The 15,984-nt window shown below is 35.5% G+C and overlaps 1 protein-coding gene across 3 annotated transcripts in view; it reads left to right on the top strand.

The window, feature by feature from the left end:
* Window positions 1-15,984, top strand: part of LOC136040345 (uncharacterized) — an 85,962-nt gene that overhangs the window by 42,953 nt on the left and 27,025 nt on the right. For all 3 annotated transcript variants that reach the window (XM_065724587.1, XM_065724584.1, XM_065724588.1), the window contains exons 3-5: window positions 5,521-5,643; window positions 8,167-8,796; window positions 13,775-13,860. In XM_065724587.1, the coding sequence (XP_065580659.1) occupies window positions 5,521-5,643; window positions 8,167-8,796; window positions 13,775-13,860 (839 nt within the window). The remainder of the gene's footprint in view (window positions 1-5,520; window positions 5,644-8,166; window positions 8,797-13,774; window positions 13,861-15,984) is intronic.

The following is a 15,984-nucleotide window of genomic DNA, read 5'->3' as shown; positions in this document are numbered from 1 at the left end:
TCCCTATTATACAGTTCATTTCAGAAGCATTGCTGCTTATTGTTTGTGTTTGCAACATTAAGATGCGAATAGCTGTCCTTGATCTTTTCTAGGGGTATCTGTGGTGCTCCCTATTATACAGTTCATTTGAGAAGCATTGCTAGTTGTTTTTGTGTTTGCAACATTAAGAGGGGAATCGCTGTTCTTGATCGTTTCTAGGGTTATCTGTGGTGCTCCCTATTATACAGTTCATTTGAGAAGCATTGCTGCTTATTGTTTGTGTTTGCAACATTAAGATGCGAATAGCTGTTCTTGATCTTTTCTAGGGGTATCTGTGGTGCTCCCTATTATACAGTTTATTTGAGAAGCATTGCTGCTTATTGTTTGTGTTTGCAACATTAAGATGCGAATAGCTATTCTTGATCTTTTCTAGGGGTATCTGTGGTGCTCCCTATTATACAGTTCATTTGAGAAGCATTGTTAGTTGTTTTTGTGTTTGCAACATTAAGAGGTGAATCGCTGTTCTTGATCGGTTCTAGGGGTATCTGTGGTGCTCCCTATTATACAGTTCATTTGAGAAGCATTGCTGCTTATTGTTTGTGTTTGCAACATTAAGATGCGAATAGCTATTCTTGATCTTTTCTAGGGGTATCTGTGGTACTCCCTATTATACAGTTCATTTGAGAAGCATTGCTAGTTGTTTTTGTGTTTGCAACATTAAGAGGTGAATCGCTGTTCTTGATCGTTTCTAGGGTTATCTGAGGTGCTCCCTATTATACAGTTCATTTCAGAAGCATTGCTGCTTATTATTTGTGTTTGCAATAGTAAGATGCAAATAGCTGTTCTTGATCTTTTCTAGGGGTATCTGTGGTACTCCCTATTATACAGTTCATTTGAGAAGCATTGCTAGTTGTTTTTGTGTTTGCAACATTAAGAGGTGAATCACTGTTCTTGATCGTTTCTAGTGTTATCTGAGGTGCTCCCTATTATACAGTTGATTTGAGAAGCATTGCTGTTTGTTGTTTGTGTTTTTAACATTAAGATGCAAATAGCTGTTCTTGATCTTTTCTAGGGGTATCTTTGGTGCTCCCTATTATACAGTTCATTTGAGAAGCATTGCTAGTTGTTTCTTGTGTTTGCAACATTAGAGGTGAATCGCTGTTCTTGATCGTGTAGGGCTATCTGTGGTGCTCCCTATTATAGAGTTCATTTCAGAAGCATTGCTGCTTATTGTTTGTGTTTGCAACATTAAGATGCGAATAGCTGTCCTTGATCTTTTCTAGGGGTATCTGTGGTGCTCCCTATTATACAGTTCATTTGAGAAGCATTGCTAGTTGTTTTTGTGTTTGCAACATTAAGAGGGGAATCGCTGTTCTTGATCATTTCTAGGGTTATCTGTGGTGCTCCCTATTATACAGTTCATTTGAGAAGCATTGCTGCTTATTGTTTGTGTTTGCAACATTAAGATGCGAATAGCTGTTCTTGATCTTTTCTAGGGGTATCTGTGGTGCTCCCTATTATACAGTTCATTTGAGAAGCATTGCTGCTTATTGTTTGTGTTTGCAACATTAAGATGCGAATAGCTATTCTTGATCTTTTCTAGGGGTATCTGTGGTGCTCCCTATTATACAGTTCATTTGAGAAGCATTGTTAGTTGTTTTTGTGTTTGCAACATTAAGAGGTGAATCGCTGTTCTTGATCGGTTCTAGGGGTACCTGTGATGCTCATTATTATACAATTCATTTGAGAAGCACTGCTGTTTGTTGTTTGTGTTTTCAAACAGTTCGTGGTAACGAACTGTAGTAAGGAGCGACCCGGCTCAATAGTAACCAAAACTCTAAAAAATAGTATTTTGATATGAATAGCTACATCAAAAAAATCGCATTTTAATGATGATTTTAAATATATAAGTATATCCAAGTTTAGTCTTACCCATCAAAAGTAACGAGCCTGAGAAAATTTGCCTTGTTTTAGAAAATAGGGGAAAACAACCCCTAAAAGTCGCAGAATATTGACGAAAATCACACCATGAGATTTAATGTATCAGAGAACCCTCTTATAGAAGTTTCAAGCTCCTATCTACAAAAATGTGAAATTTTGTATTTTTTGCCAGAAGGCAGATCACGGATGCGTGTTAATTTGTTTGTTTGTTTGTTTGTTTTTGTTTTTTCCCAGGGGTGATCGTATCGACCCAGTGGTCCTAGAATTTTGCAAGAGGGCTCATTCTAACGAAAATGAAAAGTTCTAGTGCCCTTTTTAAGTAACCCAAAAAAATTTGAGGTCACCTAGTTCCCCTCCCACGCTAATTATTTTCCCAAAGTCACCAAATCAAAATTCTGAAATAGCCATTTTATTCAGCGTAGTCAAAAAATCTTATAACTATATCTTTGGGGATGACTTACTCCTTTACAGTCCCCGTGGGAGGGCCCACAATTTACAAACTTTGACCAGTGCTGACATATAGTGATGGTTATTTGGAAGTGTACAGACGTTTTTTGGAGGATTTTTAGGTTGTGGGGTTGGGGGTTGATAAGAGGGGGATGTGTTGGGGGAACTTTCCTTGGAGGAATTTGTCATAGGGGAAGAAAACTTTCATGAAGGGAGCGCAAGATTTTCTAGAACTATTTAAAAAAAAACAATGAAAAAATAAATATGAAAAAGTTTTTTCAACTGAATGTGAGGAGAAGCATTAAAATTTAAAAAGAACAGAAATTATTACGCATATGATGGGCACACCTCCTCCCAATACCTTGCTCTTTACGCTAAAGTATTTTTAGTAAATTCAGCTATTTATTCTACGTCTATTGTGATTCAGGGGTCATTATTAAGAAATTGGGACAAAATTTAAGCTTTAGTGTAGAGAGCGAGGGGGTGAACCCCTTCATATACGTAATAAAAACATGAAAATACTGAAGCTCGTTACTTAAGCTAATTTGTAAGTTACGTATATCTTTTACTAATAAAAACATTCGTAAAAAATTAAAAGTTCTAGTTGCCTTTTTAAGTAACCAAAAAATCGGAGGGCAACAAGGCCTCTTCCCCCGCTCACTTTTTTCTCAAAATCATTCAATCAAAACTATGGAAAATCCATTTAGCCAAAAAAATAAATATGCAAATTTCGTTTTAATTATTCATCTGCGGAGAGCCAAAATCAAAACACGCATTGATTCAAAAACGCTCAGAAATTAAATAAAAAAACATGTTTTTTGTAAGCGACATTAAACCTTAAAACGAACAGAAATTACTTCGTATATGAAAAGGGCTGCTTTCTCATCAACGCCCCGCTCTTTACGCTAAAGTTTTTTACTGTTTTAAAAAGTAGAGTCAAGCGAAAGAGTCAAAATTTAGCGTAAAGAGTGGGGCGTTGATGAGGAAGCAGCCCCTTTCATATACGAAGTAATTTCTGTTCGTTTTAAGGTTTAATGTCGCTCCCTACTCTCCGTTAAAAAAAACTTGTTTTTTTTATTTAATCAAACAGTTCGTGGTAACAAACTGTAGTAAGGAGCGACCCGGCTTAATAGTAACCGAATCTCTAAAAAGTGAAATTTTGATACCAATAGTTACATTAAAAAAAATGCATTTTAATGCTGATTTTAAATATATAACTTTCATCAAGATTAGTCTTACCTATCAAAAGTTATGAACCTGAGAAAATTTGCCTCATTTTTAAAAAATAGGGGAAAACACCCCCTAAAAGTCGTAGGATCTTAACGAAAATAACACCATCAGATTAAGCGTATCCGAAAACCCTATTGTAGAAAATTGAACCTCCTATCTACAAAAATGTGGAATTTCGCATTTTTTGCCAGAAGACAAATCACGGATGCGTGTTTATTTGTTTGTTTTTTTGTTTTTTTTTCCCAGGGGTGATCATATCGACCCAGTGGTCCTAGAATGTCACGGGAGGGCTCATTCTAGTGGAAATTAAAAGTTTTAGTGCCCTTTTAGGTTACCATACAAATTGGAGGGCACCTAGGCCCCCTCCCATGCTCATTTTTTCCCCAGTGTCACCGGATCAAAATTCCGAGATAGCCATTTTATTCACCATAGTCGAAAAACCTAATAACTATGTCTTAGGGGACGACTTACTACCCCGCAGTCCCCGTGAGAGGGGTTGCAAGTTACAAACTTTGACCTGTGTTTGCATATAGTAATGGATACTGGGAAGTGTACGGACGTTTTCAGGTGGATATTTTTTGGTCTGGGAGGGAGAGTTGAGGTGGGGGGGGGTTTACGAGAGAGGATCTTTCCACGGAAAAGCTTCTCATGGGGGAAGAGACTTTCAATTTAGAAGAGGCAGGATTTTTTATATTATTTAAAAAATAATGAAAAGATAAATGTGAGAAATTTTTTCTACTGAAAGTGAGGAGCAGCATTAAAACTTAAAACAAGCAGAAATTATTGCGCATATGAGGGGTTTACCTCTTCGTAATACCTCGCTCTTCACGCTAAAGTATTTTTAGTAATTTCAACTATTTATTGTACAGCCTTTGTGATTCAAGGGTCATTCTTAAGGAATTGGGACAGAATTTAAGCTTTGGTGTAAAGAGCGAGGTATCTACGAGGGTGAACTCCCTCATATACGCAATCAAAAATATACGAATATAGAAGTTCGTCACGTAAGTTAATTCGTAAATTACGTATATTTTTTACTAATGAAAATGTTCGTAAAACAACTAAAAGTTCTAGTTGCCTTTTTAAGTAATCAAAAAATTGGAGGGCAACTAGGCTTCCTTCCTCTCTCCTTTTTTCTCAAAATCTTCCGATTAAAACTATGAGAAAGCCATTTAGCCAAAAAGAAAATTAATATGCAAATTTTGTTTTAATTATTTATGTGCGGAGAGGCAAGATCAAAACATGCATGAATTAAAAAACGTCCAGAAATTAAATAAAAAAACAAGCTTTTTAAAATGAAAGTAAGGAGCGACATTAAAACTTAAAACGAACAGAAATTACTCCTTATATGAAAGGGGCTTTTCCTCCTCATTGCCCCGCTCTTTATGCTAAAGTTTTTTACTGTTTTAAAAAATAGAGTTAAGAGAAAGAGTCAAACTTTAGCGTAAAGAGGGAGTCGTTGAGGAGGAAAAGCCCCTTTCATATACGGAGTAATTCTGTTCGTTTTAAGTTCTAATGTCGCTCCTTACTTTCATTTAAAAAAAAACTTGTTTTTTTTATTTAATTAACATTAAGAGGTGAATCGCTGTTCTTGATCGTTTCTAGGGTTATCTGCGGTGCTCCCTGTTATACAGTTCATTTGAGAAGCATTGCTAGTTGTTTTTGTGTTTGCAACATTAAGAGGTGAATCGCTGTTCTTGATCGTTTCTAGGGTTATCTGCGGTGCTCCCTGTTATACAGTTCATTTGAGAAGCATTGCTGTTTGTTGTTTGTGTTTTTAACATTAAGATGCGAATAGCTGTTCTTGATCTTTTCTAGGGGTATCTGTGGTGTTTCACTAACATACAGTTCATCTGAGAAGCATGGCTGCTTGTTGTTTTCGTTTACAACATTAAGATCCGAATGAATGTTATTGCTCTTTTCCAGGGGTATCCGCAGTATTTCCTTATTATACAGTTCATATGAGAAGCATTGGTCTCAGCATTGAAGAGATTAGTACGATATCAACATGTCTTCCCTTCGTTTCTTTGATTGGTAGTCCCATTGCTGGTGAGTAAAGTTTTCTACTTTTCTCTAACAAGCAACTAAATGTTATTAAATTATAGCTATCAAATCCAGCAAATGAAGAAGAAACGAAAAAAAAAATATGAAGTTCCAACCGTGCTCCAGTCCAAGGCACTTGTGGGGAAAAAAAGCGACAGAGGTTAGCTGTCTCCAAAAATATATTTAATTGTTAAAGTTCTGCCAAAGGGAAATAAATCTGAAATTGTTGCTCTTGAGAAAATGAATTAATAAAATAAAAAATGGAATTAAACTCATACAGGCCAAAGAGCCTTTGGGGGAATAGTAAAATGTAATATTGTATGTGTATTTCATGATGAATAAATCTGATATCTTAATCAAGAATAGCGTGAATATGAGTGTATTTGAGGTCCTTTTTACTGACCAATTAGGTTGTAAGTTTGGTGGTTTTGGATTGTCGATTTTGCCAGGTCATACACTGGAAAATGCGTTTTAAACATATTCATCCTATGTTTTATAAACTTTTTTATTCAACCTGTATTTTTGAACACTGATTCATAGAACTAGTTTGCTAGTGGAAAGATGCATTTAGAATGAGATAAAAACAAGAAATAGTTAACAAAAGCTAAGAGAATCGGTAAATTCACAAAGCAAAAGTGAATGTGACAACAATACACTGTAAACCCATTCCCAAAATCGTTCAAGCATTCAAAAATGAAGCATAAAGTTGAAATATTAATTAACCTGTGTCTCGTTCAGATTTTCCAAATGGACTCCTGATTATTATTAAAGTCACAATTCTTAGATTTCATTTTATTTGTTAATTTTTTCCTGGGCTCTCAAATCAAGTGTCATACTTTAGCAGGCTTAAAAGTTAGACAAGATTTGCCCGAAATTAGGTTTGATACTGTCTGATAGATCTGTATATCATTGCATACCCTGCTAGGTACTCAAGTGGCATCTTTTGTGGGTATGTGGGAGGTGGGAGGGGAGGGGAGGGGTAAATGATAACATATCATTTATTTGATAGTTTAGATTATAAGCACCAGGATAAGTTTAAAATTTTTAGGGGTTTTTGTGTGTGTATGTGTATGGGGGGGGGCTAGTCTTCACATCGATGTACGTCCCTATGCCATACAGGGATGTTGTTTTATTTGCAATAGACTACAGAAAGCATGTACTTTTACAAATCCCTTGCCATTTTGCTTTCATTCCACCATCAAATATCTCCTGAGGTATTTGAAGCGGGAAGACTGACTATAATTGGGGGGCCTCTCCAATGACACCATTGAGTATGACACATTTTTTAGAGATATCTAAGTGTTCGTATATTGTAATTAATTAAACTCTTCCCCAAAAAGAACTTTTTCAAAGAAAAGCTAAGAACCTTAATAAACCAAGGACAAGCTAAAATAAAGCCACATAATAGCTTACTTTCAAAACCAACAGAGATACCTATCAATGAGACCCAAAGTGAACAAAAATAACACTTAATAATGAAGTCAACCTTAAAACGAGCGGAAATTACCGCAGACAGGAATAAGACTAGCCCCCTCTAAGTTTTACAAAGGCCAGAGCGTCACCTTCGCATGGTTAAAAACAAAATATAATCTAGATATTTCCTCATTTAAAACACTAATAAATCCAAAGTTACTGAGAGACTTCCATGAATATATAACGGGCTTGAGATAATATTTTTATTTGATTGTTTTTTTATTTGTGAGGAGTCAATTTCTAATGAGGGACGATAATGAAAGTGAATTTGGGAGTTTGTTATTTGCAGCAATAATTCTTACAAAACTGTGGGGTAACATCATATTGACCAGGATTCACGCAGGTAATGAAAGAAATCTTTTAGAAATCCCCTATTATTTTGAACTGAATGACTATAATTGATCTGTAATTTCAACAGCTGATGTGGCTCGAACGTCCTAAAATATTTTTTGTGTGCACGATTTGTTCCGTTAGCAAAAAATAGAGACAACTCGAAGTAAAGAACAAAAGAGCTCTTGTTGTCAGCCGTAGCACTAGTGAGTAAGAACAGAATGTTCAATAAGTATTCTAAGCAGGCTTTAGAAAATACGTTCTTCAATAAGACAAAGCAGCTGATCCTTTTTTTTTATAGACAAACGTCCACCAGAAGTTACGTCCACGCAAGATATAATTTTCATGGTTCCAAACAGTTAAGAATAGATCAAAATATAGATCATTTCGTTGCAGCAAATGCCAGTTCTTGTTTTTCTTATTCACGTATTATTGTCTTATCAACATGTCAATGGTAGTGTTCTTTAGGTCTATGCCCATTTCTCCCCAAGGAATGTCACTTTTTAATGATTAATCTTGCAAGTTCATATATTTTTCGTTTGATTACCTATTTTTACGGTTGAAAATTGGCCCCCTATTTCCTGTTTACCCCATATGCTAAAGGCCTACTGTTATAGAAGCCGGTTGGCTGCAAATTTACCAGAATGATTAAAACATTGTTTGCATAATTTAGGTGTAAATGAAATTAAAATCTATGCTCTGCTTATTTGAGTTCCTTCTTTCTAGGTATGCTGTCGGACAAGCTTGGTCAATACCGGTACGTTCTAATTGGCACTCTAATTGCTGCTGTTATATCCCAAACTTGTATTTTATTTGCTGATGCAAGAATTCCTGATGGATACGAAGTCTATAATTCTTCCGCTCTTCTCTACTCTGTAAACAATGAAACAGAAATCCAACTAACGACTGATCAATGGAGCATGTCCAAATCATTGTCATCAATGAGGATTGTAATACCTCCTAGCGAACTTCAAGATTGTGTTCCTGAAGAAACGTTGATAACTTTTACGCTCAAAGAGGAAAAAGGGCTTACCATTACGGGAGATGTAAACTTAGACATTATGGAGTGCCTGTCTTCAGTGAAGGTCGACATTGTTGGACTACGATTTGAAGATGGAATTCGAGATGCTGAATATCAGACTAGGCATATACGAGGGTTTTGGATTTATTTTTTGGTACGAAGTGTCTCTACAGCAATGCTAGCAAGTTCATTTTGCTCGTTTGATGCAATAACATTAGCTATGGTAAAGGAACATAATGGAGATTATGGAAAGCAAAGATTCTTCTCTATGTTTGGACTGGCGACCGTTTCCCCCTTTGTAGGCATCCTTGCTGATTGGTTCAGCTCATTGAGAGGTAATAACTGCAATAAAAGGTACTGTGAAAATCAAGGTGCTTTAGCATAGAGCACCAATTGGTGCTGCTTTAACTTAATAAAAAAAAATTCATTGACCCATTTCATACTGTTTCCAAATATAATTTCGGCTATTGTAAGAGTTGCATCTCAACTCCCAGGGGCGTTAATAGTGGCAAAGGAATTGCCAACTAGATTTTGGAAAGAAAATTCATGGGTATTTTCATTGAAAAATTGAAAACAACAGAATTGTTCCCTAAATTTTTAAAAGTAACCCACCATATACTTTTCAGAGCTGAAACCCCTGAGAGCCTCCTTCTAGCCTTTATTTTTAAATTCGCCATATTTTAAATATGGGCCAAAACGTAACTAAACTTAAGTGCAAAACCTCATGCAGAAAAAGATGTTATATAGCTGGCCTATTAGGGGGACGGTGGATAGGACACATTTGTCCTGGTAGGAACCACTATTTATTGAAAACATGTTAAAGGAGGAATCTTATTTTGCTACTCTTTTGTGATTACTGTGCTTAGTTCAAAATGAAAAACCCAGCGCATAATTACCATACCGTTTTCTGGCTTATTCTCAACCTTATTCTTGGCTGTTTGTGTCACCAGCCTGTAAGTGCTTTTCTTTATCAAATTTTCCATTTTTAATTTTTTTTCAAGTTTTATTTTTTTCCGAACTAAACATTTTTCAAATAAAATTTATAGATTGAAAATAAAATTTAAGCAAAAAACTGTTATTTCTATGCCTATTGAACAGAAAAAACGCTCAAATATTCAGATTGTAGATTTCCCCTATATTTTCAGGTTATGCAAAACAAGAACTTTACTGAAAACACAAAATCCAATGCCAAAAGCCCAAGAAAGTTGCCTTAGAAAGTGAAAACTCGTTAAGTAGGATGTAAAAATTGCACACTGATTTTATAAAACTCTCAAATTTTTATAAAAAAATTTCTGCGAGGAGGGCCTTCTGGGGGTTCTATATGTTCACGAGGGATTTTTTTTTGACGAATTGTCCAGGGGTTGTTATTCCTGGGATTAATTTTCTTGGGGATGGGGATTGGACAGACACTGCTAAAACGGTATCTCCAAATAATAAAACGCCAGTTGTCACGTATTTCGTACCAGTAAACTCCACCTGAATTTGGTGTTTAACGGTTAAACTGGAAAGCTAATCAGCCGATGAGCAGCAATATAATGACGAGAGTATTTTATTCAATGCAACATAGGAATCTTGTTCTTGAAAAAGTGTAAACCTGCTATCTTTCAAAAATAAATAGATAGAACTAGTTTAATTAACCAGAGTTTGTGTCTTACGAACAAAACTTTAATTAGACAGTAAAATTTTTCCCTATTCCGTGAGCTTACTCAGATTAAGTTCAATCTTGCCAGGTTCATTTCACTTTAGTTAATTCACTTTATTTAATTAATTCATTTTGGTTCACTTATTTTCATTTCACTTTAATCATTGGGATAAGTACCTTTTGTGAGTAAATCAAATAAAAACTACCTACTGATTTATATCAAAAGAATAAAGTAAGAAAATTAAAATGAAAGTGTCTTATCAATTCTTAGAGATTCCAATAGAAGGAGGGAGGTGTCCTAACTCCTTAGTATAACTTACCAATTTATCAAATGTCTTTCGGATTAGGACTGGTTAAGAAAGTAATGTCTAATCGTTTAGTAGACTTCTGAAATTGATTAATTTGGGGCCATAGCCTTATACGGAAACTTAACAACAAGCTGTCAAAACAGCAGGGAATGTGTTAATAAATAATAAGAATGAAGAACTGGTCCATAAACATGCCATATTTCTGCCACCAAACTTTTGCATTGCGCGTTCTCAGTGTGGCAGAAAATGCTGTAAGGGCAAGGACGTTGATCTGGTAAATTTAAGTTGAAAGTTGTTTGTAAAGCTACATAGAAGATAAATTATGTTATTCAGGATATGGAGATTACTCCTTAATTCTCCTCTTTATAAATATTTTTCGGCTTGTTGCTGCATTTCTTGTTTGGTTTTATGGCATGTTTATGGCATGCTTATGGACCTGCAGTGAGGTCTACAAACATGCTATAAATATGGCATGTATATGGACCAGCTTTTCATTCCTATTACTTTGTAACATATTCCCTGCTTTTTTGCCCTACTTGAGTGTTTCACATTCTCAGTGTGGCAGAAAATGCTGTATGGGTGAGGACAGTCGATCTGGTAAATTTAAGTTGAAAGTTGTTTTTAAAGCTGCAGGCAAGACAAATTATGTTTTTCAGGATATAGAGATTACTCCTTAATTTTCCTCGTTGGACATGTTTTTCGGCTTGTTGCTGCATTTCTTATTTTGCTTTTATGGCATGTTTGTGGACCTGCAGTAAAGTCTATAAACATGCCATAGATGTGGCACGTTTATAGACCAGCTTTTCATTCCTATTATTTAGTAACATATTCCCTGATTTATTGCCCTACTTGAGTGTTTCACATTCTCAGTGTGGCAGAAAATGCTGTATGGGTGAGGACGGTCGATCTGGTAAATTTAAGTTGAAAGTTGTTTTTAAAGCTGCATGCAAGATACATTATATTGTTCAGGGTATAGAGATTACTCCTTAATTTTCCTTGTTTGACATATTTTTTGGCTTGTTTTTGTATTTCTTGTTTGTTTTTTTATGGCATGTTTATGGACCAGCTTTTCATTCCTATTATTTAGCAACATATTCCCTGATTTTTTGCCCTACTTGAGTGTTTCACATTCTCAGTGTGGCAGAAAATGCTGTATGGGTGAGGACGGTCGATCTGGTAAATTTAAGTTGAAAGTTGTTTTTAAAGCTGCATGCAAGATACATTATATTGTTCAGGGTATAGAGATTACTCCTTAATTTTCCTTGTTTGACATATTTTTTGGCTTGTTTTTGTATTTCTTGTTTGTTTTTTTATGGCATGTTTATGGACCAGCTTTTCATTCCTATTATTTAGCAACATATTCCCTGATTTTTTGCCCTACTTGAGTGTTTCACATTCTCAGTGTGGCAGAAAATGCTGTATGGGTGAGGACGGTCGATCTGGTAAATTTAAGTTGAAAGTTGTTTTTAAAGCTGCATGCAAGATAAATTATGTTTTTCAGGATATAGAGATTACTCCTTAATTTTTCTTGTTTGACATATTTTTTGGCTTGTTTTTGTATTTCTTGTTTGTTTTTTTATGGCATGTTTATGGACCAGCTTTTCATTCCTATTATTTAGCAACATATTCCCTGATTTTTTGCCCTACTTGAGTGTTTCACATTCTCAGTGTGGCAAAAAATGCTGTATGGGTGAGGACGGTCGATCTGGTAAATTTAAGTTGAAAGTTGTTTTTAAAGCTGCATGCAAGATAAATTATGTTTTTCAGGATATAGAGATTACTCCTTAATTTTCCTTGTTTGACATATTTTTTGGCTTGTTTTTGTATTTCTTGTTTGTTTTTTTATGGCATGTTTATGGACCAGCTTTTCATTCCTATTATTTAGCAACATATTCCCTGATTTTTTGCCCTACTTGAGTGTTTCACATTTTCAGTGTGGCAGAAAATGCTGTATGGGTGAGGACGGTCGATCTGGTAAATTTAAGTTGAAAGTTGTTTTTTAAGCTGCATGCAAGATACATTATATTGTTCAGGGTATAGAGATTACTCCTTAATTTTCCTTGTTTGACATATTTTTTGGCTTGTTTTTGTATTTCTTGTTTGTTTTTTTATGGCATGTTTATGGACAAGCTTTTCATTCCTATTATTTAGCAACATATTCCCTGATTTTTTGCCCTACTTGAGTGTTTCACATTCTCAGTGTGGCAGAAAATGCTGTATGGGTGAGGACGGTCGATCTGGTAAATTTAAGTTGAAAGTTGTTTTTAAAGCTGCATGCAAGATAAATTATGTTTTTCAGGATATAGAGATTACTCCTTAATTTTCCTTGTTTGACATATTTTTTGGCTTGTTTTTGTATTTCTTGTTTGTTTTTTTATGGCATGTCTATGGACCAGCTTTTCATTCCTATTATTTAGCAACATATTCCCTGATTTTTTGCCCTACTTGAGTGTTTCACATTCTCAGTGTGGCAGAAAATGCTGTATGGGTGAGGACGGTCGATCTGGTAAATTTAAGTTGAAAGTTGTTTTTAAAGCTGCATGCAAGATACATTATATTGTTCAGGGTATAGAGATTACTCCTTAATTTTCCTTGTTTGACATATTTTTTGGCTTGTTTTTGTATTTCTTGTTTGTTTTTTTATGGCATGTTTATGGACCAGCTTTTCATTCCTATTATTTAGCAACATATTCCCTGATTTTTTGCCCTACTTGAGTGTTTCACATTCTCAGTGTGGCAGAAAATGCTGTATGGGTGAGGACGGTCGATCTGGTAAATTTAAGTTGAAAGTTGTTTTTAAAGCTGCATGCAAGATACATTATATTGTTCAGGGTATAGAGATTACTCCTTAATTTTCCTTGTTTGACATATTTTTTGGCTTGTTTTTGTATTTCTTGTTTGTTTTTTTATGGCATGTTTATGGACCAGCTTTTCATTCCTATTATTTAGCAACATATTCCCTGATTTTTTGCCCTACTTGAGTGTTTCACATTCTCAGTGTGGCAGAAAATGCTGTATGGGTGAGGACGGTCGATCTGGTAAATTTAAGTTGAAAGTTGTTTTTTAAGCTGCATGCAAGATACATTATATTGTTCAGGGTATAGAGATTACTCCTTAATTTTCCTTGTTTGACATATTTTTTGGCTTGTTTTTGTATTTCTTGTTTGTTTTTTTATGGCATGTTTATGGACAAGCTTTTCATTCCTATTATTTAGCAACATATTCCCTGATTTTTTGCCCTACTTGAGTGTTTCACATTCTCAGTGTGGCAGAAAATGCTGTATGGGTGAGGACGGTCGATCTGGTAAATTTAAGTTGAAAGTTGTTTTTAAAGCTGCATGCAAGATAAATTATGTTTTTCAGGATATAGAGATTACTCCTTAATTTTCCTCGTTGGACATATTTTTTGGCTTGTGGCTGCATTTCTTGTTTGGAAGCTAGACGTTAAGGTATTATATTGTTACGACTTTTATAACTACTAAAGGTTTTTATCAAGTAGCTTCGTTTATAGTTGCTCTTAGTTAAATACAAACTTCTTCTAGCCAGAATCGAAGCACAAACGTATCAGTATCTTTTAATACTTAATAAACAAAAACCTTTTTCCATGCCGGCCAGTGGTCGATATCGCGCATATACTGATGTAATCACTCACTATCTTCGGCTTTTGAATCAAATACCGGTTGAAAATACCTATAAACTTATCAAATGCAGCGGATGGACTTTCATATTCATCATAAACCTCTTTTCACGAAAGAACTCCAGTTCTTGCTCAAATTTATCAATATTCTCTTCTTTCACCAGCCTTTTCTTTACCCTCTTACTTTTGGCTTTTGTGTGCGTAAGAAGGAAGTCACTGCCGCCACAGAAAAATGACGAGAAGACTCAATAATTATTAAATCAACACAAGAAGTAACAAGTAAAATAGATAACTATGTCTTTTTAGAGGTAAAATAACCACCTACAGTCATTGGGGGGATGCCTGTAAGCTATGAGATTGGCCCATTGTTTACATATAGTATTTGTTACTAGGAAGTATACAGACATTTCGGGGGGGGGGATTTGTGCTTGTTCAGGATCGTCATAGGGGGAATCTTCCTTGAAGGGAATAATTTAAAGTGGGTGAATTTCCCGGAGAAATTTTACACCGGGGATATTTGACAGAATTCTTATAAGATTTTTTTTTGTCTCACATTCTCTTTGTCAACTGAGTTTTGAATGTGGAGATATTCCAGGGGCAATATCTGGAGGCAGTTTTGTGCGTATTTTGATTTCCGGGAAAAATTTCTACGGAAGGGGGTATTTTTGGAGTGACCAAGAAACTGATTAGAAATGAAAGTCTTTTTCAAATGAAAGTATGCTAAGGAGAGTTTTCCAGTCTGAATTGTCCGTAAGCGATTTTACGGGAGGAGATTTACAGAAAGGATGGAACTATCTGGAGGGAATTTAACGGGGGCGGGTGTACTTTAAGTTGGATGAAATACCAACCGAGAAACTAACTGTAGGGAATGGGGGGGGGGTAATTTTTTGGAGGGTGAGCCGTATTTACCGGCAATATTTGAAAAACAATCAAAAATTAAATAAAAAACAAGTTTGTTAACTGAAATCAAGGAACAACATTAAAACTCTAAACGAACAAAAATATTCCTTATATTAAGGGTTGCCCCTCCTCAATACATTGCGATTTACGCTAAAGTTCGACTGTCTGTCCCAATTTTTTAAGGACGGCTACTGGAGCACAGGGGATGTTTAATTAGAATAGGAAGTTATTTTTTAAGGGCTAACACACTTAGCGTAACCACCTCGTATTTTCCCGAAATGCAACTAATAAAAATTTTGAGATGGCCTTTCGTTGTCAAACACACCCAATAAAAATCGTGAGATAGCCGTTTTGTTCAGCGTAATTGAAAGATCTGAAGATTATTTCTTTGAGGATGAAAACCCACAAAAGCCCTCAGGGCAAGGGTTGTAGGTTATACCCTGGGGACATATAAGGTATTTATAGAAAGGGTGATCATATAGCCTTTGGAGGGGGACATTGGACTGGCAATTGGAAGCTATAGTGTATTTTAAGATTCAGAATGATTGGAGGGTAGATTCCCCTCCCCTCATATTTCGCATTTCCCGAAATGCATCCGATTTTAATTTGAAGATGGTTATTGGTTGTCGTAGAATCTTTGGAAATAGCTCATTCGACTGAAAATTGAAAGGGCAAGTGCTCTTTTGAAAGTCGAAAGTGATTGGAGGGCAAACAGCCCACTCAAGCGCCAACAATTTCCCCAAACGCATCCAATAAAACTTTTGAGATGTCCATTTTGTTCAACGTAATTGAAAGTTCTAACAATTATGTGTTTGAATATGGCAACCCTCCTACAGCCCTCAGGGCAAGATTTATAAGTCATGCCCTGAGGGCATACAAGGTATATATAGAAAGGGTGATCGTATAAACCTCAGAGGAGGTTCATTGAATTCTTATTCAGAAGTTCTATTGTCCCTTTTAAGATTCAGAGTGATCGGAGGGTGGATATCCTCCCCCATACCTCGTATTTTCACGAAATGCATCAGATCGAAATTTT

The sequence above is a fragment of the Artemia franciscana genome, chromosome 20 (genome assembly GCF_032884065.1).
Source record: "Artemia franciscana chromosome 20, ASM3288406v1, whole genome shotgun sequence".
Classification (NCBI taxonomy): domain Eukaryota; kingdom Metazoa; phylum Arthropoda; class Branchiopoda; order Anostraca; family Artemiidae; genus Artemia; species Artemia franciscana.
Note: the sequence above shows the minus strand (reverse complement) of the source record. Positions and strands in the feature narration are given on the sequence as shown.